The sequence below is a fragment of the Phoca vitulina genome, unplaced genomic scaffold (genome assembly GCF_004348235.1).
Source record: "Phoca vitulina isolate PV1807 unplaced genomic scaffold, GSC_HSeal_1.0 scaffold22, whole genome shotgun sequence".
Classification (NCBI taxonomy): Eukaryota; Metazoa; Chordata; class Mammalia; order Carnivora; family Phocidae; genus Phoca; species Phoca vitulina.
This window is the reverse complement of record NW_022589725.1, coordinates 25,395,870-25,419,158: the sequence shown is the minus strand read 5'-3', so window position 1 is coordinate 25,419,158 and position 23,289 is coordinate 25,395,870. Positions and strand designations below refer to the sequence as shown.

General features: G+C 36.7%; 1 protein-coding gene across 13 annotated transcripts in view; it reads left to right on the top strand.

Moving 5' to 3' along the window:
- Positions 1-23,289, top strand: part of TASP1 (taspase 1) — a 303,516-nt gene that overhangs the window by 203,666 nt on the left and 76,561 nt on the right. For 7 of the 13 annotated variants that reach the window (XR_004301274.1, XR_004301275.1, XM_032420014.1 and 4 more), the window contains one exon: positions 2,427-2,459. The exons of 4 other annotated variants lie outside the window; for them this stretch is intronic. Coding sequence is in view for 7 of the 9 variants with exons in the window: in XM_032420014.1 (XP_032275905.1) it covers positions 2,427-2,459 (33 nt within the window). In the remaining 2 variants the exon portion in view is untranslated. Of the gene's footprint in view, positions 1-2,426; positions 2,460-16,903; positions 17,464-23,289 lie in introns of those variants that run through there. 2 more of the 13 variants (XM_032420018.1, XM_032420019.1) reach the window with 1 other exon arrangement.

Below are 23,289 nucleotides of genomic sequence, written 5' to 3'. Positions count from 1 at the left end.
TAGTTGGTTCTGCTCACTACTAAATATAATAGTTGATAAAGTGTTATCTGTAAATACCCAATTTCTTCTTCTCTTTGACTTTCTAAGCTAAGTTATTAGCTTAGTGTTCTCTCATTTAATTTCTTTGAGGAATATTCTTGCACTTTATTGACATCATAGGTTTATTGTGAAATGCAGAATGCCATCAACAATTGAGGTTGAAGAGAGTCCCCTCTTGTGATTTTTCTGCCAAATTGAGAGGTCATATTCAATAAATGTTTTCTTTTAATGACCAAATCTTAACTAAAACCCTGATAATTCCTGAGCATTAGCTTCCATAGGAAGAACAAAAGTAAGTTGTCATTACACATTTTAACCTTTTTGTGAGATCATTATGTTTCATGAATTTCTTTATAATTTAGAAAATTTTAAAAATATACTGTTCTCTTCACCAGTGCGGTTTTGCATTTTTTTCAAGACATTTGTCTATTTTCTTTACATACATTTTTCTTTTTCAAATGCTGAAATCTTTTTCCTTTGTAGCTACCTGGAGTTTGAGGGACTCCTAAGAGAATTTACTCTTTTTATCTATTAAAAAATCAAACATGTTTCTTCTTAATTATCATAGAAAATGTGACACTTAAGTCTGTTGTACTCACATGTACAAATTGCAAAATTAGGAAAACAATAAATTAGGCAGCTGCCAAAGCATGCATTATTCATCACAGTTCTTGGGCCTTATGCATTTATACTTTCAGAATTTTTAACATCTTTTTATTTAACAAATATTCATTGAGATCCATTTATGTACTTTGTTGGCTGCTATGAGAGAGTCACAGATAAAACAAAATAGCTTTGCTATCAAGGAACTTGCATTGTATGGGAAGAAAAAGGGCAGATGCATCATAAATAAAATATAAGATGCAATAAGTACCACACTAAAGTTCAGGAAATATAGGCACTCCTGTTCCTGGCAATTTTGTGAAGTGGAGATCCTCGAACCTTCTGATTGCAAATAATCCAACAGTGCTAGACAAAATACTAACTGCAATAATCACACTTTCAAGTTAATAGAAGAGAATTTTCATTTAAGGTAGTCCTAGATAAATGAAGCTTCCAGGGCTTAACAGAAGAAAATGAAAATCTTTCATGAAGGAATGCTCTTTCAAGTCAGATCTCAAAATAGTCCTCAAATATGAATCCAAAGTACAACCTTAAATTGAAATAAAACACTTTACCTAAAGGGGAGTTACCATGAGAGAGAGAGAGAGAGAGTATGTCAATAGAAACTTCAACCAGCTTGCAAAAGACTTTGCATATAAAGCATCACTAAATAGAAAATATGAAATAAGTATGTTGTAGACATTCATTTTTTTAAAGTTTTTATTTTAATTCTTGTTAGTTAACATACAGTGTTATATTAGTTTCAGGTGTATAATATGGTGATTCAACACTTCCATACAACACATGGTGCTCATCACAAGTGCACTCCTTAATCCCTCCTACCCCCATCCCCTCTGGTAACTTTTACCATCAGTTTATTCTCTATAATTAAGAGTCCGTTTCTTGATTTGTCTCTGTCTCTCTTCCCCTCTTTGTTCATTTGTTTTGTTCATTAAATTCCACACATGAGTGAAATCATATGGTATTTGTCTTTCTTTGACTGCCTTATTTTGCTTAGCATTATACTCTCTAGCTCCATCCATGTCATTGCAAAATGGAAATATTTCATTCTTTTTTATGGCTGAATAATATTCCATTGCATATATATGCCATATCTTCTTTATCCATTCATTAGTCAGTGGATACTTGGGCTGCTTCCATAATTTGGCTGTTGTAAATAATGCTACAAGAAACATAGGGGTGCATGTATCCCTTTGAATTAGTGTTTTTGTGTTCTTTGGGAAAATACCCAGTAGTACAATTGCTGGATCATAGGGTGGTTCTATTTTTAACTTCTTGAGAAATCTCCATAGTGTTTTCCACAGTGGCTTTGCCAGTTTGCATTCCCACCGATAGTGCATGAGTGTTCTTTTTTCTCCACATCTTCGCCAACACCTGTTGTTTCTTGTGTTGTTGATTTTAGCCATCCTGACAGGTGAGAGGTGATATCTCATTGTAGTTTTTATTTGCATTTCCCTAATGCTAAGTGATGATGAACATCTCTTCATGTTCTGTTGGGATCAGAATGTCTTCTTTGGACAAATGTCTATTCATGTCTTCTGCCCATTTTTTAATTGGATTATTTGTTTTTCAGGTATTGAGTTTTATATGTTCTTTATGTATTTTGAGTACTAACCCTTTATCAGATATGTCATTTGCAAATATCTTCTCCTATTCTGCAGTTTGCCTTTAAGTTTTGCTGATTTTTTCCTTTGCTATGCAGAAGCTTTTTATTTTGATGTAATCCTAATAGTTTATTTTTGTTTTTGTTTCCCTTGCCTCAGGAGACCTATCTAGAAAAAAGTTGCTACAGCTACGTGAGTTTTCCTTTAGGATTTTTATGGTTTCAGGTCTCACATTTAGGTCTTTAATCCATTTTGAGTTTACTTTTGTGTATGATGTAAGAAGGTTGCCCAGTTTTTTTCTTTTGCATGTTGCTTTCTAGTTTCCCAACACCATTTATTGAAGAGACTTTTTCCCATTGGCTATTCTTTGCTGCTTTGTTGAAGATTAATTGGCCATATAGTTGTGGGTTCATTTCTGGATTTTCTCTTCTGTTGATCTATGTGTCTATTTTTATGCCAGTCCCATACTGTCTTGTCACTACAGTTTTGTGATGTAACTTGTTGTATGGAATTGTGATACTTTTGCTTTTCTTTTTCAAGATTGCTTTGGCTATTCAGGGTCTTTTGTGGTTCCATACAAATTTAAGAATTGTTTGTACTGGGCGCCTGGGTGGCTCAGTTGGTTAAGCAACTGCCTTCGGCTCAGGTCATGATCCTGGAGTCCTGGGATCGAGTCCCGCATCGGGCTCCCTGCTCGGCGGGGAGTCTGCTTCTCCCTCTGACCCTCCTCCCTCTCATGCTCTCTGTCTCTCATTCTCTATCAAATAAATAAATAAAATCTTTAAAAAAAAAAAAAAAAGAATTGTTTGTACTGGTTCTGTGAACAATGCTGTTGGTATTTTTATAGGGATTGAATTAAATCTCCAGATTGTTATGGGTAGTATAGACATTTTAGTGATATTTGTTCTTTCAATTCATGAGCATGGAATGTCCTTTCATTCCTTTGTGTTGTCTTCAGTTTCTTTCATCAGTGTTTTATAATTTTCAGAGTACAGATGTTTCACCTTGTTCCTTAGGTTTATTCCTAGGTATCTTATTATTTTTGGTGCAATTGTAAATGGGATTGTTTTCTTAATTTCTCTTTCTGTTGCTTCATTACTGGTGTATAGAAATGCAACAGATTTCTGCACATTGATTTTATATCCTGTGACGTTACTGAATTCGTTTACTAGTTCTACTGGTTTTTTGGTATAGTCTTCTGGTTTTTCTATATATATGTCATGTAATCTGCAAATAGTGAAAGTTTTACTTTTTCCTTACCAATATGGATACCTTTTATTCCTTCCTCTTGTCTGATTGCTGTATCTAGAACTTCCAGTACTATGTTGAATAAAAGTGGTGAGAATGGCTGTCTTTGTCTTGTTCCTTATCTTAGGGGAAAAGCTTTCAGTTTTTTACCATTGAATATGATGTTAGCTGTGGGTTTCTCATATATAGCCTTATTATGTTGAAGTATGCTCTCTCTAAACCTACTTTATTGAGGGTTTTTTTTTTTATCATGAGTGGATGTTGTACTTTGTCAAATGCTTATTCTGTGTCTATTGAAATGGTCATATGGTTCTTATCCTTTCTCTTATTGATGTAATAATGTATCACATTGATTGATTTATGAATATTGAACCACCCTTGCATCCCAGGAATAAATGCCACTTGATTGTGGTGAATGATTTTTTTTAATGTACTGTTGGATTTAGTTTGCTGATATTTTGTGGAGGAGTTTTACATCTATGTTCATCAGAAATATTGGCTTGTAGTTCCCTTTTTTAGTGGTGTCTTAATCTGATTTTGGTATCAGGGTAATGCTGGCCTCATAGAATAAATTTGGAAGTTTTCCTTCCTTTTATAATTTTTGGAATAGTTTGAGAAGAATAGTATTAACTCTTCTTTAAATGTTTGGTAGAATTTGCCTGGGAAGCCATCTGGTCCTGGACTTTTATTTCTTGGGAGTTTTTTTGATTACTGATTCAATTCCTTTGCTGGTTATTGATCTGTTCAAATTTTCTATTTCTTTCTGATTCAGTTTTGGTAATCTGTGTGTTTCTAGAAATTTATCCCTTTCTTTTAGATTGTCCAGTTTGTTGGCATATAGGTTTTCATAATATGCTCTTATAATTGTTTGTTTTTCTGTGGTGTTGGTTGTTATTTCTCCTCTCTCATTTGTGATTTTATTTATTTGAGTCCTTCCTCTTTTCTTCTTGATAAGTCTGGTTAGAGGTTTCTCAATTTTATTGATTTTTTTCAAGAACCAGATCCTGATTTCATTGATCTCTTCTATTGTTTTTTTAGTTTATATTTCATTTGTTTCTGCTCTAATCCTTATTATTTCCTTCTTTCTACTAGTTTTACATTTTATTTGTTGTTGTTTTTCTGACACCTTTGTATGTAAGGTTACATTATTTATTTGAGATATTTCTTGCTTCTTGAGGTGGGCTTCTATTGCAATAAACTTCCCTCTTAGAACTGCTTTTGCTGCATCCCAGAGGTTTTGGACTGTTGTGTTTTCCTTTTCATTTGTTTCCATGTACTTTTTTTTCCCCCTCATTGACCCATCCATTGTTTTATAGCATGTTATTTAACCTCCCATATATTTGTGGTCTTTCTGGATTTTTTCTTGTGGTTGACTTCTAGTTTCATAGAGTTGTGGTCAGAAAAGATACATGATATGACTTTGATTTCTTGAATTTGTTGAGGCTTGTTTTGTGGGGTAATATGTGATTTATTCTAGAGAATGTGCACTTGAAGGCAATGTATATTCCGCTGTTTTAGGATGGAATGTTCTGAATATATCTGTTAAATCGATCAGTTCCTGTGTGTCATTCAAAGCCACTGTTTCCTTGCTGATTTTCTGTTTAGATGATTTGTCCATTGATGTAAGTGGGCTGTGAAAGTCCCCTACTATGATTGTATTATCGATTAGTTCTTTTATGTTTGTTATTAACTGTTTTATGTATTTGGGTGCTTCTATATTGGGTATATAAATATTTACAATTGTTACATCTTCTTTTTGGATTGTCCCCTTTATTATTATATAGTGTCTTTCTTTGTCTCTTATTACAGTCTTTGTTTTAAAGTCTGTTTTGTCTGTTATAAGTATTGCTACTCTGGCTTTCTTTTCACTTCCATTTGCATGATAGATGTTTCTCTATTCCCTGATTTTCAGTCTGCAGTTGTCTTTGGGTCTAAAATGAATCTCATGTAGGCATCACATAGATGGTCTTGTTTTTTTATCCATTCTGTCATCCTGTGTCTTTTGATTGGAACATTTAGTCCATTTACATTCAAAATAATTATTGACAGATAAGCATTTATTGTCATTTTATTATTTGTTTTATGGTTTCTGAAGATTTTCTCTGATATTTTCTTGTCTTTCTTTCATGATTTGCTGATTTTCTTTAGTGATATATTTAGATTTCTTTTTCCTTATTCTTTGCATATTTATTAGTGGGTTTTGATATGTAGCTACCATTAGGTATATATATATCTTCTGCATATAGTGGTCTATGTTAAATTGGCAGTCGTTTAAGTTTGAACCCATTCTTTACTCTTTTCCTCCTCACATTGTAGTTATATGTTGTTACAGTTTACATCCTTTTATTTTGGGAGTTCCTTGACTGATTTTTTACAGAAATATTCATTTCTACTGCTTTTGTGTTTCTTACCTTTATACTGTCACTTTTGGTCTCTCCTTTCCACTCAAAGAGTCCCTTTTAATATTTCTTGCAGGGCTGGTTTAGTGGTTGAACTCCTTTAGTTTTGTTTGTCTAGGAAACTCTTTATCTCTCCTTCTATTTTTGAATGATAGCCTGCTATCAATCCCTTGGCCAGGGATTTTCCCATTCAGCACTTTGAATATATCATGCCACTCCTGGATTGGAAAGTTTCTGCTGAAAAATCTGCTAGCCTTATGGTTTTTCCCTTGTAAGTTACTGTCTTCTTTTTAATTGTTTAATTTTTAATTTTTTTTATTTTTCTAAGTTTTTATTTAAATCCAGCTAGGTAACATACAGTGCAATATTAGTTTTAGATGTAGAATTTAGTGATTCATCACTTACATACAACATCCAGTGCTCATCACAAGTGCCCTCCTGAATACCCATCACCTGTTTAACATTCCATCACCTACCTCCCATCCAGTAACCGTCAGTTTGTTCTCTATAGTTAACAGTCTGTTTTTTGGTTTGCCCCTCTCTTCCCCACCCTTCCATGTTCATTTGTTTTGTTTTTTAAATTCCACATACAAGTGAAATCATATGGTATTTGTCTTTCTCTGAATCACTTATTTCACTTAGCGTAATACTCTATGGCTCCATCCACATCATTGCAAATGGCAAGATTTCATTCTTTTTTATGGCTAAGTAATATTCCATTGTACATGTATATCACATCTTCTTTATCTGTTCATCAGTCAGTAGACATTTGGACTCTTTCCGTAATTTGGCTATTGTTGATTATGCTACTATTAAACATTGGGGTGCATGTATCCCTTCAAATCAGTATTTTTGTATCCTTTGGGTAAGTCTCTACACCTATTTTAAAAATCAATGTTTAGGATGGCAGTGGAGTAGGAGGATGACCTGAGTTTCATCTTACCCTACAAATATAACTAGGTAACTATCAAATCATCCTAAATACATCAGAAACTGACCTGTAGGCTGGCAGAACAAATTCTACAACTAAAGGTAGAGAAGAGGCCACATCAAAGAAGGTAGGAAGTGTGGGGAGGCAGTTTGGGAGAGAAGGGGAGTGTGGTGCTGGAGGTAGGGAGGGAGCCATAGTCATGGAGAATGGTGAGAGACAGACTAACACACAGGGGTGCACAAAGGGAAAACAAATCCCCATGGTAATTGCCTTTGAAAGTGAGAAGGTATGAATTTCATAACATCTGGCAACCAGTGAGGCTGAAAGCCTGGAATTTTAAAGGTCAGCAGGCTTGTCTGGGATAGACTTCGAGAGAGGCAGGCAAACAACCCCTTGGACACACAGCATGGAAACAATGATCTGAGGAGCACCTGGGGCACACAGTGGGGAGGGTGTTTGCTCATCTTGGAGCATGTCCCAGAGAGTCAGCATTCACAGAGAGACCCTTCCAGAAATAAAGGAATTGGCAGGTGCCATTTCCCTCCTGTACCGCTTGGCATAAGCACAGGGCCACCTGTGGAAACCAACTCAGGGTTTAGAGTTTGATAGAAGACTGGCATCCACAACTTAACTTTGCATAATATATAAACTTATTGAAGATTAATACTTTGCTTTTCATCTTTTCTTTTTTAGCTAGAATATATCTCATAGAAGGTCACAAAGTTGCAAAGCAAATCATATTTTTCTTCCTGTGTAACAAAAGATACATATGTAGAATCCTAGAATATTTCTAAATGTGTAGAAGTTTTATAAATCAGAATAAATTTAAATGAGAGGATGGAATGGAGACAAAAAAGAAAAATAGCAAGTAACTGTAAAGATGACAGTAATTTTATTTTATTTATTTAAATTCTTAGACAGTCATTTTAGAAATGAACATGGTTTTCCAGGGGCCTTCAAGAATGTTCTTTAGGAAGCTAATGGCAAAACTGAACGCTTTTTACTCATCTCTTTCTGAGGAGTTGCTGTGGTGAGCTTTGAAATACTTCTCAGAGTGGTCTCCTTTATTTTTCTTTTTTAAACAGAAGTTTACAAAATAGTTATATATCTTATTTAAGTCAAGATGCAGAAAGATTGTGTAGGAAGGCTAGGAGGTCCCATAATAGGAAGAGGGATTAGATAATATTCAGTGGAACTGTTAAAAGTAGTAAAAATTTGAGACATTATTATTATTATTATTTTGGCTAGAAAGGATGGTTAAAAATCCCATTTATTTTTTTTTAAGATTTTATTTATTTATTTGTCAGAGAGAGAGAGCACAAGCAGGGGGAATGGCAGGCAGAGCAGGCAGAGTGGACAGAGGGAAAAGCAGGCTCCTGACTGAGCAAGGAGTCCAATGCAGGACTCAATCCTAGGACCCTAGGATCATGACCTCAGCTGAAGGCAGACACTTAACCAACTGAGCCACCCAGGTGTCCCAAAAATCACATTTATTGACCTGGACAGTCATTTTGAAAGTAAATAGTTCACTTGCTTATTAAGTTGCGTAACACCTAAGTTTGTTTCTTCAGTACATTTTGAATGTAAGAAACAGAAGCATCCCAGTTTCCAAGAAACCCAGAAGTTACCTTCTGTGATATGGCAGGTACATTGTTCCTAAAGGAGAATCTTGGGATAAAACTGGGTTGGGGTGTTCTGGGCAGCCTCAATCAGTTTTCTCTTCTTTTTCTGCTCTTACAAATAAGAAACAAGAAAAACTTGTTTTTGTATTAAATTACTAATAGAATTGATTAGCAGCAGACTAACAATAGACTTAACAAGATAAGTGGAAATGGGTAGCCAGAAGCAGAAATGTAACTTTGCAGGGCTTTGCACATTCACAGCTGACCTTGGTTTTCTCCCTGTGGCCTAGGTTTCCTATTTATACAAGAGCTGTAGCCTCTTCCTACATCCTGGAAATCCCAAATATTTTGGATACTTGGAGATTTTTACATAGCAGAGGATGATTTGTCCATAGTTCTTAGTAGATGTGTTCTTACTCACACAGACCTTTGGGGAAACAAAGAAAAGACTATTTAAATTAGCTACCGAATTTAGATAACTGGAAGTAATTTGGTAATATTATTTGGTTAGTAAGCAAAAAGCACAGTACTAAAGAGGAAGAACAACAACAATAGCACCTCTCTGTAAACATGTTACATTAAAAAGAATCATAGTTTTGTTGCTGGTTTATTTGATTTCAAAGGTGGCCAGATGTAGGGACTGTAGACTTGATTATAGAAGTTGGTACCATCACAAAATTGGGAGCTGCTGAGCTTTTCACAATAGGTACCTTATTTTGCTATTTATGCTAAAATATGTTTATGAAATAATTAAAACCACACAAGGCATTTGTTTTATCCCATACAGAAAAAATATAAAGATCTTTGTTTCCATTAGCTTTTTTTTCCCCTAAGGGTACTGATTAGGTGATCTAAAAGCTTTTTTGTCTTTTCCTTTAGTTTGTGAGCATGTGGACAAAACCAGTAATATTAGTTATAGTAAACTCAGAGCACAAAATTATAATGTCACAAGAAGGAAAGGAAAATGAAATCATATGAAGCTGAAGGCTGAGTTGTACAGTATATTGATTGGTTAGTTTGAACAGACCTTGTAGTACAGTTGGTGGATGTGGATAAATAAATAAATCCATATATTATAATGCTCATAATAAATTGTAGAGTTCTTTTCATGGTTGTAAAGTTGCTTCTCCATATTGTAACCTAATTTTTTTTATCATCAGATATTTGAGAGTAACTATGATTTTAGAATCTGTGAAAACCACATATTCATGAAGGAAGAATAGAGTGTATGTAAACAATATTATTATGGACCTTTTATGAATGTGGTAGAACCCAGTTCATTCATTAGCATTAATCGTGGGAAGCTTATGTGGAGCGCTTCTCACAGTCCATCTGAGGCTCAATGACACTGCTGATTTTCTGCTATGTTACCTTGCTTCTGGATTGATTTTCAGTTTCAGGTTGGGTAAGCTCCGAGTATTTTCTTTGTTTGATTAAAGTAGCAGATTTATATTTATTTAAAACAGTTAAATCAAGTAGCAGTCTTTATTATTTGAGTTTCTGATTTGGAATTCTGTAATTGTATTTTTGGGGCAAATTTTGAGTGTGTTTGCTGTAAGTGTGTGTGTGTGTGCATGGGTGTGCATGCATGCGCTTACATGTATGTGCACGTGTGCATTTCCATTCTTTTTTTAAAGTCAAAAATAATCCTGCCTGTCTTCCTTCCCTACTTTTCTTTTCTTCCTATAAAGTATAATGTTCTCAAAAGCTTCTTGTTGTATTCTGTAATCACTTAGATACAAAAATGCAAAACAAGTGGCTATTTTATAAATATTAAAACCTGTATTTAAAGACTCCAACCCAAATACCAATCAACTGACAGCCAATAAAAATGGTGTAGGAAACTACCTTTGGATGAATAATTTTGAAAACATGGCACTTTAAACAAAAACATTTAGGTGTGATTAGCCTTTGATTAAAAAAATACTTTGGGAGACATTTGGAGAAGTTTTAAGAGATTAAATGATAATACTTATTATTCATAAAAATTACTAATTAATAGTCTTGTTAATTAGAATCATTAATAGTCTTAGGCATAATAATATTCTAGTTAGTAAGAGAATCTCTTTCTTTTTAGGGGGGTCTATTACACAGTATTTAGGAGAAAGGCTTATAATGTTTTAAACTTACTTACAAATGGCTCAGGAAAAAATATTTGTATGTGTAATGCTTTTGCACTGTAGACTGATGGTGACACTGTAGGGTAATTGATTTTCTTTGTAGAAAAGCTTATGATAAAATTAACAACTCTTTGGGACTTAAGTTATAACAAAACTTTAGCATTTAACAAAGTGGAGGGAACAGAACTGGTCTATAGATCCTGAGAAATTAATTGCAATTATAATTCATTAAACAAATGAAAACTTACATTTAAGGAGAAATATACAGAAAATAAATGTGTGTAACTTTTGGATGTGCATTTATTTGGCAGGACAATTACCTCTAATAAGAAGGCACATAAATATAAATGTATAACTTGTACATTCGTTTTTTATTTTTGGATTTATGAAAAGCCTTCAATATTTTTACTTGTCAGCTTGTGCATCCAATCTAAAATCCATCCTATTGTCACATTTTAAAATATTCTGAAAGCAGGCAATAAAGCACATAAACTGTTGGAGGGGTCACACTTATCACCTCCACGTGCCAACTTTTATAGCCTATCAGAGTACTTGTGGCACATACTGTGGGCTGGTTTGTCCAGTAGTCCTTCTGAGCTTATTTTGCCATTGCATGACTCTAATATACTGTAAAAACTAAATATTTATGTTTTAAGACTCCTTTTCAGAAATAGCCATACAATATAGGTCAGGCTAATGAGATACGAGTAAGAGTCCACTTGAGGGTTGCTGGGACAGTATTTTCTTTTCTTGATTAAAAGTGATGACATCACCTCCTTTACCTTCTTCCTGTTCTGAATATGGATGTGATGCCTGGAGTAAGAGCAATCATCTTGTTTCCATAAGGTAATGGACAGGATACTCACAGAAATAACGGCCTTGACACTGTAGACATGCTACCACAAATGCGGAAGCCACTTTCCTCCAGACTACTTGTTAGCTGGGAAAAGTAAACTCCAATTTGTTTAAGTCACAATAGGTCTGTGTTTCTGGTAGTTTTTGCTGAAAACACTCATAAATTGTTCCTTGTGTATCCTCAGCGAGTATTTGTGAAATGGAAAATGTATTAAAAATCTGGTTACCCATTTATCTTCATACTTTAGTGTGTGTGTGTGTGTGTATGTGTTCGTGTGTGTGTGCACATCAAAATACGTACATACATACTTACATAAATGGGAGGATGCTCTTGTTTGAATACCTAATTGGTTACTTCATCCTCTGTTTTTGCTAATAGAAGCATGTGTTTGCTCAAGTGTTGGGTGACCATGTGCTTCATGAAGTTGATAGGGGAGGGCAGGTTGATTGTTATATTCCAATCACTACCCTAATACATTAACACAACTACTATGTTAGACTATTAAACTTAGAGTGGATTATTCTGGCAGCCAAATGCATCAACCTCTGTGCTTAATTATTAGAGATCTATATGACCTGGTGGTGTCTTTGTCCTTCCACAGGTTTATGCTGTATTATGCTATCAATCTGTCTATTTGGTGCACAGTTAATATAATCACATGATGCAAAATTCAAAAGATAGAAAAGATAAAAAAGTCTCTCCCACACTCTGTTCTTCAGCAAACCCAGCTCCTCTTTGTAGTGAAAACCAAGGTAATTTGTTTCTTTGTATGCATCCCAAGAGATCCCATGCCTTTATGCCTGGCATCATGGTTTGCGTGTTCTTTTCTTGCCTTTTACACAAATGGTAGCAGCATAGCTATATACCAATCTTTCACTTAGCTTTTTTCACTGAATGTATCTAGGTAATCCTATTTGAGTTAGTGCATGAAGAGTTTCTTTATTCTTAACAGCTATATACTATTCCATTATATAGATGTGGTATAATTTTATTATACGGCCTCTTTTTAGTGGACATTTGGATTGTTTCAGTCTTTTGCTATTTGCTATGGCCACAGCAAATGACCATATGTATCAATTCATCTAAGGCATTTAAAGTTTGAAACAGTATGTATAGGGCTACTTAAAATTTTTTTATTTTGGTTTTTAAAGATCAACAGAGTGAAGAGGTTATGACTGGAGCAGGGATTGGAATAGAATGAAGCAAGTCATTTTTGAGGAGAACATTATGGGCCTGTTAGTAGTCCCAGGAAGGTGGTGCACAAGAGTTCCTGTCTTTGTTGTCTAGACCAACTGCAATATGAGGCCCTTTGTGGTGCTCATCATTGTAAAGGATATTTTAAAGATTTTTATAGGTTTGGATGAGGTAGGAAAGAGTCTCTTATTTTCTCATATCAGTTGTAGTTATTCACTTATAATAATCCTACATAATTATATAGCACTTAATACTTTTCCAAGATTTTTTCTAATACCCTGTTTCAGTCCATCTTTTAGTACTTAAGGCTAATGTTGAATGAGTCATCTCCTTTTAGTAAATGATCAGAAAACTCAGAACCAAAGATCATGTATCAACTGGGTGACCTGCATCCAGTTAGTCAGAGAGTTAAGCCTACAACCCACATCTACTAATTTCCTGGGATAGGCACAAAAAAATGGTGTGTGTGTGTGTGTGTGTGTGTGTGTGTGTGTGTGTATATATATATATATATATGGGGGAGCATGCACTTCAACACTCCTCTCCCGTGTCTTCTGATATCAGAGCCCATTGTTTACTGGGAGGAACCATTGAGACCCCGTTTCTGACCCTTTCCCATGCCACAGGGGTGAGTGTGTGACCCAGTCTAAGTCAAGCAGTATAATCCTCCTTCTGACTATGGTGGTTGGTTCCAGAATGAGCATGGTATCCAAGTCTGGCAAATTGAAACCCTCCCTGGGCTTTTCTACCAAAGCTATATAGAAGAGCCATCTCTTTCTCTTGAAGTTGTGAGTGATAGGATTAATTTAGGGGCTGTCAGTGGTGTGGAACTGACATCTGAAGCTAGATAAAATCTCCAGAATTCCTAGTTATCTGAGCTTGGGAAATGATCATTTTTGGATAGGAACAAAGCTTTTCTAATTCATATTGCTGTCTATTCTGTGTGGAATAGCATGTTGTGCCTTTTATTCTGTCTTTGAGTGGGGAGTGGCATGAGAGAAAGACTATTGAAGTGGAAGTCACAGGATCGGTTCAAGTCTCTGTCATGCCACTTGCTGGCTTTTAGGATCTTAGATGACTCATTTTCTCTTTTTACAAGCTACTTATAGTGGCTTAACCAAATATTCATTTTCTTTCTTTAAAAGCCACTTATCATGGCTTAACCAGAGATTAGTTTTTCCTTTTATAACAAGACATCTGGAGGACCTGTGCCTGAGCTCCACAGTGTCTTCAATGTACCTGCCTCCTCTCCTCCTACTCTCTATCCTTAGGGTGTGGCTCTCACCACTCCTGGGTATGGCATTTGCATTTAAAACAGGAAGTGGGACAAGGGTAATGAACAAAAAGAGTATGCCACCAGTCAACCCTCTTTAAAGACTTTTCCTAAAATGCTCTCCACATGACTTCTCTGTGTATCTTATTGGCCAGAAGTGTGGCCCGTGGTCACTTCTAGGTATAGAGAGGCTGAGAAACATAGATTCTTAGCTGTACACATTGCTGTCCCCTCAATAAAATGGGCTCCTTTTAGGTAGAAAGGAGAAAATGGATGCTAGGTAAGCATCTATGTCTGCCACAGGGGTTAGATTGGATGATTGGTTTAGATGGCCCCAGCTCTAGCAGTTATGAACTCTGTTTAAAAAATTTGGGTAGAACTGGTGATTAAGGCCTTAATGCTCAGTGCAACAGAATAACCTAGATCAGGATTTGGCAAACTATGGTCCACATGTCAAATCCTGCTAGCCACTTGATTTTGTAAATAAAATGTTATTAAAACACAGACACTCATTTGTTTACACATTGTGACTGCTTTTACATTACAATGGCAGAGTTGAGTAGTTGTGACTTAGATCAGATGGCCTGCAAAATTTGAAAATGTTTACTCTCTGGCTGTCTACAGAAAAAAAATTTGGCAATCCCTGGCCTAGATGATTCAGAAAAGTCCTTCCATCTTGGTGCTTCCAGAAACATGCATTTATTCCTTTATTCAATAAGTATTTGAACATATAGTATATTTCAGGCATTAGATCAGGTACAGGGGGTATAGCAATGAATAAAACAAAGTCCATGTCCTCATGGAGCTTATATTTTATCAAGTCAGGCAGACAGTAAATAAATAGGTAAACTTCTCATCTGTCATATAGTCGTAAGAGCTACAGAGAAAAATGAAATTTTTGAACGTGGTCAGGGAAGACCTCCTTTAGGAATGTGACATTTGAACAAAAATCCAGAGATGAGAGATGGAACCATGTGGCCCATGAAGGGAAGAACCTGCCAGAACAAAATGTGCTAAAGAGGTAGCAATGTGTCTGTGGAGGTTGAGGAATAGCAGGAAGGCCAGTGTGGCTGGAGGAGAGGGAACAAGGGGGAGAGATGGTTAGGGAGGAGCTCAAAGAGGTAGTAAAGACCATTATGTAGAAACTTACCCATGGAAATTTATAAGAAGAAGAATAACATGACCTGATTTACATTTTAACATGGTCTATAGTACTATAGTACTGGCTATAGTACTGACAGTAGACATGGAGGGCAGGAGTGGAACCTGGGAGACCAGTCAGATGCTCTCAGGCAACATTAGGCAAGAGATAGTAGTGGCTTGGACTAGAGTGATGGTGGTGGAAGGGAAAGAAGTGGTTGGAATCTGGCAAGTTTTTGAAGGCAGAGCTAGCATAATAGCTACTCAATTGATACAGAGTGTAAGAGATAAAGAGAGTCAAAGATGACTTGGCTTTTGGCCTGGACAACTGAATGAAGTTTCTGTTTATTGATGTGGGGAAGCCTCCAGGGAGAGTAAGTCATGGGGGAAGATCAGGGGTTCCAGGCAGTGCTTATTAAATATGCAGGTGGAAATGTTAATTAGGCAATTGTATATTCAAGTCTCTAGTTCAGAGAGAAGGCCTGTGCTAAAATAAACCTGAGAATTAAGAGTTTGCAGATGACATTTTAAGGTGATGGACAGATGGTGAGGGACCCTGGAATCACTTGAGTGATGAGTGAAAAGGGATGGACAGGCACAGCCATTGACCTAGGAGGAACATGAGCAGTTCTTTTGTAGTAATATTCGAATCAAGAAGATGTGATGAGGATGTGTGGAGGTTCTCTCTCTCACTTTTATTTTTCTCAGGGAATTGGGAAGCAAGGTCAGCTCCAGAGTTAGGATGGAGGAGGAGATACTGGAAATTTGAGGAGAAATGAGAAATGTATGATTTCCGGGCAGCATTGAGGGCCCAAACTGAGGTTAGTGATCATGAGTGGTTAGCATGGTAGTGCCATTCTCCAGTCAAATTCAGCTTAGGGGTATAGGCATGGAGTAGGATTTAACTTGGAATTTTGCCAGGTGAGTATGATGGTCAAGAGCAGGGCAAAATAGCTGACAGTTTTTGCAGGGAATTAATTATAATGATCGACCATAGACTTTAGCCCACTTAAGGACCAAAATGAGAATTTGAGGTGGGTGAGGGACAGATTGAAGGATTGTTGGAGTCTGGGTACTAGAGGGTGTACACTAGAAAGTTAGGGGGAGTGAGATGCTTGCAAGTGAGGTCTAAAAAAGAGGAAGTTGTTGGTAATCACAATATGGTATAATAGAGTGAGTGGCTGACATAGAGTAAAGGACAGGATTCTTGGGAAAGAAGAGCTCAAAGAATTGAGAGCTCAGAGATGGAAGCATAATCTCCATACCTTGAAATCACTAGCAGTTATGGCAGGACGGATGTCAAAGAAACAATGATCTAGGAACATAAATCTTTGAGGAGTGATGGGGAGAGACCTCCGAGGGCCAGTGGATGAACTGTCACATGGACAAGTCTGATGATAGGAAGCTCAAACCTGGTTAAGAGTCTGTGGGCAGTCGTGAGGAGAAAGAAAGATACCACCCCACTCCAGGCATGACATGAATATTTTGTTGTTTCCATGAAACTCTTTACATTAATATAAATTTCAAACCTTGTGTACCCCTAGTAAGCGTAGCCATGCCAACCGTTTGTCACAATAAACATGAAGAGAAAAATGCAGTTTTCTGAATACACAAGTCCTGACATTGTATGTTGGCTAATTTACCTGAATGTTTTGAAATCTGTTTTTTGCTGAGTTGTGGCATTAACTGACATGAACATGAAACAGCCACAGGGCTCAGGAGTCCTGAGATGGAATCCAACCAGATGGGTACAGAAAGTGAGTGATTCTTTTCTTTAGCCCAAAAGTTGATGCATAAATTTAAGTATGAAAATGAAAAATTTGAGTTACTGGCACTACCCTCTTTCCTTTCAGGGTGCTCACCGTCAAAACATGGCTCACTCAACTGTCTGCATAGATCTTGCTATTGTTAAAAGTGGCCCTGAAATGTGTTTTTTTGAAACTTTTTGGATTCACCACTGTTTCTAATATTAACCTTTTGGTTGCACAGTAGATTAAGGTTTTGTGCATCACCACTGACCAGGCTATATTTAGTTGTTTGTCTTGGTGGGAATGCATAATTGAAAATGCACAAATGAAAACATCCCTCTGTTCCCTCTTCAAATTTAGAATTTTTTATGAGTCTCAAAATGGTGCTACACTTGATTTTTGTGTTGTTGGACAGTTTTGTGAGTGGAGGATCTTTTTGCTCTTTAGTAATTATCCCCTTCTGGGAGACAGGTCCAAAATAGACCTTGCTTCTATGGAATTCCCCAGATTCTTAGAGTGACATTTCAGTGTTTATCTCAGCTTATTAACATAGCAACTCTCTTTATGAAATTGTGAGTGTGTATATATTTGTCTATATGGATAAACTTGCTTGTGGAGTTCCTAAAATTCTTAAAAGTGACATTTCATCTTTATTTCAGATTATTAATGGCTATTTATGAAGTTGTGATAGTTTTATATATTCATCTGTATTATATGTAATACGTAGAATATTTTTCTTCATTTAATTTTAGATTAATTTAAATCCTTCAAGTGGATCTACAATATGGTTTTATGTTTTTGTTATTTTTTTCTTATAAAAATTCTATTAAAGTGGCTTTTGAGCATAAAGGGTTATTGATTGATTGATAATTTCCTAAAGCCCCCTGTTATATGTACACCATACTGTTTTTCAAATTTTATTTACCTAAATGATCAGGTATAACTCACAGAACACAATTTTCGTTTTTCACCCTTCTCAACATGTTATGGACAAAAAAACTGGTTTTCCTAATGGGTTATATTACTTGTCTTTTCCTACAAGGGGCCTACTTTTATTTTTGGCCCATTTCTCATTACAAGCTTTTAAATTTAATTTTATCTTATTATTTCATTACTTTATTATTTTATTTTTCCTTAGGGTTGCTTGAGTTTGGCAGTCTACTGCTGATTCTTCTGTAAGTTAAAACAAAGATGACTGACAAATCAATTTGGTCTTTCAGTGCCATTGGTAACATATTAATTCTAGTAGAGATCCTTTTACAAATACAAATGAAGGAAAGGAGTTAAAAATTTTTGGTTACCTTTGCTGTCTTTCTAGCTGTTCTGGAATGAATAAGATCTCACTCTTCAAGAATGTTCTTAAAAATTAAGAAATTCATGGCTCTCATTTTTGCCTGTTGGCCAGTCTTTAAGACACTTATGGTTTACTTCTGCAGTTTCTCTTTTCATTTTATTTATTAGACGTAGTAAAAGGTTATCCACAGCCCAAGGCTTCTAGGCATGTGTAGACTGTAAAAATCTACAATTAAATCAAATAGGGCAGCTGAAATTCCACAACGAAGATGAAAAAAAGATTTAGGGCTTTATTTAGTGAAGAATGACAAGCTGAAAAATAGATCCTGCTCAGCACCCTACAGTTAACAAATTAGAGCTCTGCTGAATTAGGACACAAAGGGAATTCCAGAGATGAACAAGGCCATGATGGACCCACAAAGGGAAGGAAATTGGGGCAGTAGACCAGGAAAAGAATTTAACAGGAAACGGTAGACCTCGCTGTGCCCAGGATTCTCTGACAACTGTCCTCAGGGCCGCACAGTGGATCTTACATAATGGTAAGGGGACATGTAAATAACCTGATTGAAATGACAGGTCTAGGTGTATGACTGCATACACACATTTCCAGTGTGGTACATGGGCCTCCTGATGGAGAGCAGTGACCCAAATGCTCTCCTTGGCAGAGCACCTGCCGTCAGTCCCCGGTGTAATTTCTTCTTGTCCCACTTCTGCTCTAAGCAGTATCTGCTGCAGCATGTACTCAGTATGGCGGTGAGGGTGTGGTCCATTTGCCACCTCACTGGACCTTGGCAAGGGGGGCTATCCAGGGAACATGGGGATATCTCTGCACTCACTGAGAAACTCTCACCTGGACTACCATAGAAACATCCTCAGCAGTCTTCCTGCCTTTTCCCATGACAACTACCCTCAACCCAGTCTATTCTCCACATAGCAGCCTGTTCCAGTTCCTTCTCTATTGCTTTGATGGCCCTCCATTATAATGAGGATAAAATGCAGACATTGCCTCATGGCATCTCTGATGTGATTCCTGCTTGTTCCCTCAACTTCATCCTTGGTCACTCTCCTCCCTTGCTCATTATGCTGGCCTTTCTGGTCTTCTTTTTGTTTTTTGTTTTTGTTTTTGTTTTTACAAATTCTCAGGTTCTTTCACACTTCAGGACCTTGGCATGTGCTATTTCCTGTCTGGAATGTTTCCCTTTCCAATCTTCATCTGGTTCCTTTCTCCTCATCTTTTAGTCAAAATTAAAATGCCACCTGCTCTGAGATGCCTGTGAACAATGGGTCCTACCTGCCTCCATTAGTCTCCTTCTTAGTCCCCTGTTTGTTTCCATTGTGGAACTGTCACAATTATAAATAATGTGTGCATGTATTTTCTTGTTTGGCTATATCCCCCATCAGAATGTAAACTCCCTGTGAGCTAAGACCAAGTGTATCTTGTTTACCAATGTAATCCAGCACTCAGAACTGGGTTGAATACGTAATTAATAGGTAAATGAAGGAAAAGTAACACCGATATTCACACACTCTTACAGATGATCGGTCACCTTTTGTTGCCCCCTCTTCCCTTTCAGTATAGCTTTTTTGTTTTCCTTAACCCAATTTATGTGTGTGACACTCCCAGCAGGAACAGAATGCCTTGCAACTCTCATTGTGGGAGCTCTGGGGTCTAGCAGTTTCTTTCTTGACTTTTTGAAACAACTAAAAATATTATTGGAGCTCTGTTAGGAAATTAAGTCCTTGGTTAATGTGACCACTGTTATCACCTTGCTAAGCAGATCTTGGAGATGGTACTACTTTCTTGATCACTGATTGCTCTCTCTTATAGCTTCATCTCATTCTTCCCTTTTGCCATAAGATCCCTTGGGTTGGTTTCTTCCTCTGCAAGTTGATCAGTTCTGGACCACTGGTTCCTTGACATTCCCCTCTCATCTTTTCAGTTTAGGCAGTTTGATTTGTTTGTTCTCATGTCGTTTTTCCCACTGTGAACATCTCCCTAGACATTCTTTATACTGTTGGCCCTTGGATCTCCAGACTCTCCTCCTGTCCTTTCTCTTCTTGGCTCCTCTCATTAATCCTTAAAATTGCTCTGTGTCCAGACTCAGTTGTCTCTTTTCCCAGTGTTGCCTGTGCCTGGGACAGCATCCTTCCCCATGTCTACAGTCAAGTAGCTTTTTAATCCTTCTCTAGGTCTAGATCATCTAGTAGATATTAAGTGCTCACCTTATTCTGAGCGCTCTGCTCTTCTGTATGACTTTTCTCAAAGTTCACCTTGTGTAAATAGTCAAGAGTTGTGACTACTCATTCTAGAGCTTTCTAGTAAGTATGCCCTTCTCAAGTCTTAAAACACCTAACATAAGGCCCATTAATGGGCTATCCATTCATTCATCTAATAGATATATATTTTTAAAGATTTTGTTTGTTTGAGAGTGAGAGCGAGAGAGACAGAGTGAGAGAGAGTGCACGCAGGAGAGAGCACAAGAGCAGGGGGAGGGAGAAGCAGATTCCCCGCTGAGCAGGGAACCCGATGCGGGGCTTGATCCCAGGATGCTGGGATCATGACCTGCCCTGAAGGCAGCCAATTAACTGACCGAGCCACCCAGGCACCCCTCATCTAATAGGTATTTATTGATCACCTGTTAGGTGTCAGACACTATTCTAGCGGTGGCTGGTGAACAAGAGGCTCTGTATATGTATGTTCCATCTATACATATTGCTCTTACATTCTAGTGGGATATATGTACATATTTATAGTATGTGTATAAGTATTTGCATATATGAGTTTGTATATGTAAACATTTAATCTATATTATTAAATGCTGTTCACTAGCTTTTAGCTAAGTAAATTGTGTCTTACCAACAGGATTATAAATTTTTCAGAAACAAAAATTTTTTTGTGTGTTTGCATACCTGCTTGGTAGAATGCTGTACAGAACATGTATTTAATGAGTCCACTGACTTCACTAAATATAGAATACATGAGAATTACATTCAAGTGATATACAAAACTCCACATATTATTATGTTGATACATTGTCTAATTGCAGTCTAGCCCTCTGTGTGATGTCCTTCTGCATTAATGGGTGTCTGCACTGTTAGGTGTTCAGGATATGTTAACTCACTATACATGGGTACAGGACAGATTCATTTAAAGTTCACAGTGTAAAAATGCAATGTTTCTAGAACTAGAGTTGTAAGCTCAAACACTGATAGAAAATTGCATTTAAGCCTGGTGATGGGTATTAAAGAGGGCACGTTCTGCATGGAGCACTGGGTGTTATGCACAAACAATGAATCATGGAACACTATGTCAAAAACTAATGATGTAATGTATGGTGATTAACATAACAATAAAAAATTTAAAAAAAAGAAAATTGCATTTATAATTACTTAACTATTGTGTCTCAATACGATAATAAATATAAAAAATATTGAAGCATCCAGAAACTTACAGGAATCTCAATATCAGCAATCACCATTTGCTAAGGAAAAACACTCCTATGTCTCTTCTGTCAGGACCTCACTTTAACACTTGTGGTCACCAAATGTGTGTTGAGGGGGTTTCCCACACCAGGCAATTCTCTGATTTTCTGATATCAATCAGTTTGGTGTCCTACAATTGAACTCACTTCTGATACTATCTACTTGTAGATAGCATCACATCCCACAACTTAAGGGCTCAGGATTTCACAGGATTGCATTACCCTCCACCCCCAACTCCAGATGCCACTCACAAACCCAGGTTGTCATCTGTGCTATGGATATAAATTTGAGGTTAACACGACCCTCTTCTTAGGTTTAATTAATTTGCTGAAGTGGTTCACAGAACTCAGGAAAACAGTTTACTTATGAGGCTACTGGTTTTTCAAAAAAGGATATAACTGAGAACCACCAGATGGAAGATTATTGGGGAAGGTGTGTAGGAAGGGGTTGGGAGCTGCTGTGCCTTCTCTGGGCTCACTGCTCTCCCTGTTGTCAACACAAAATGAACAAACCTTTTAGAATATCCTAAAGTAAGAAAGAGCATTTTATTCAAGCCCAAATTGGGACAGCTGCTTGGAAAGTGTTCCTAAGAATGAACAATTTTTACAGGGTTATATACTTTTTTACATCTTGTAAAAGCTCAAAAGATTATAGATGAGCATTTAGGTCATGAGTTTTATCATAAAGGAATGGAGGGAGTAGGAGAATTGATTGATTATTTCAAGGATGCAGTGGTTTTCCTTTGGGTTACTCATTCACAAAGCAGATGCACAAGGCATGTGTGGCAGGCCATAAATCAAGCTTTTGGTTTGAACAAAGTTTATATACAGTAATGTTGACTTAGAAAGAAATCTAAAATGGCTTCTTTTGGCTATCAGGCCTGCTTTTTCTCTCATCACTGTATCCACTAACCCGGAAGCTCTCCAAGCCATATCTTTTTAGGTCTTTATTGAGGCTTCATCACATGGGCATGATTGTTTAAATTATAGGCCATTGATGATTAGTTCAAACTCTAACTCCTCCTTCTGCCCTGAGGTGAAAGGTGTGGGGCTGAAAGTTTCAACCCTCTGTAATCACTTGGTTGGTTCCCTTGGCAGCTAGCCCCCATCCTTAGGTTACCTAGGGGCTTTCCAAAGTTACCTCATTTACATAAACTCAGGTGTAGTTGAAAGGGGCTTGTTATAAATAACAAAAGTTACCCATTTTATTTTTATTACTACAAAGCTATTGCAGGAATTAGGAACAAAACTAAATATTATAACAATAAATGTCCCTATGGCTCTCATATAGGAAATTACATGGGTTTTAGGAGCTGTGTACCAGGAACTATGGTCAAAGAACAAAATATATATTTCTTATTATATCCCCACAACAATCACACCATTTTTTCAGGCTTTCCAGACAGACTATATGAAGCCAATTTTGCCCCGCTACAATAGATTTATTTATTTACTTAAAAGCAAAATGCATGAGAGCACATAAAGTAGGTGCTGCATTAAACTGACTCTACGTTTGAATGAAAAGCATGATGGTAAGCCTCAATGTCATGTACTTCTGCACAATGAGCAGGATCCAGCCTTATCAAGTAAAAAGTGAAGAAAGTTTGTTCACAGGACAAAATACCATATGTGCTGAAACAACTCGAGAAGGAAAAACTCATTGAGCAGAATGAACAGCTCAAAACAATGAACAGCAACAGATGGGTATATAGTCTT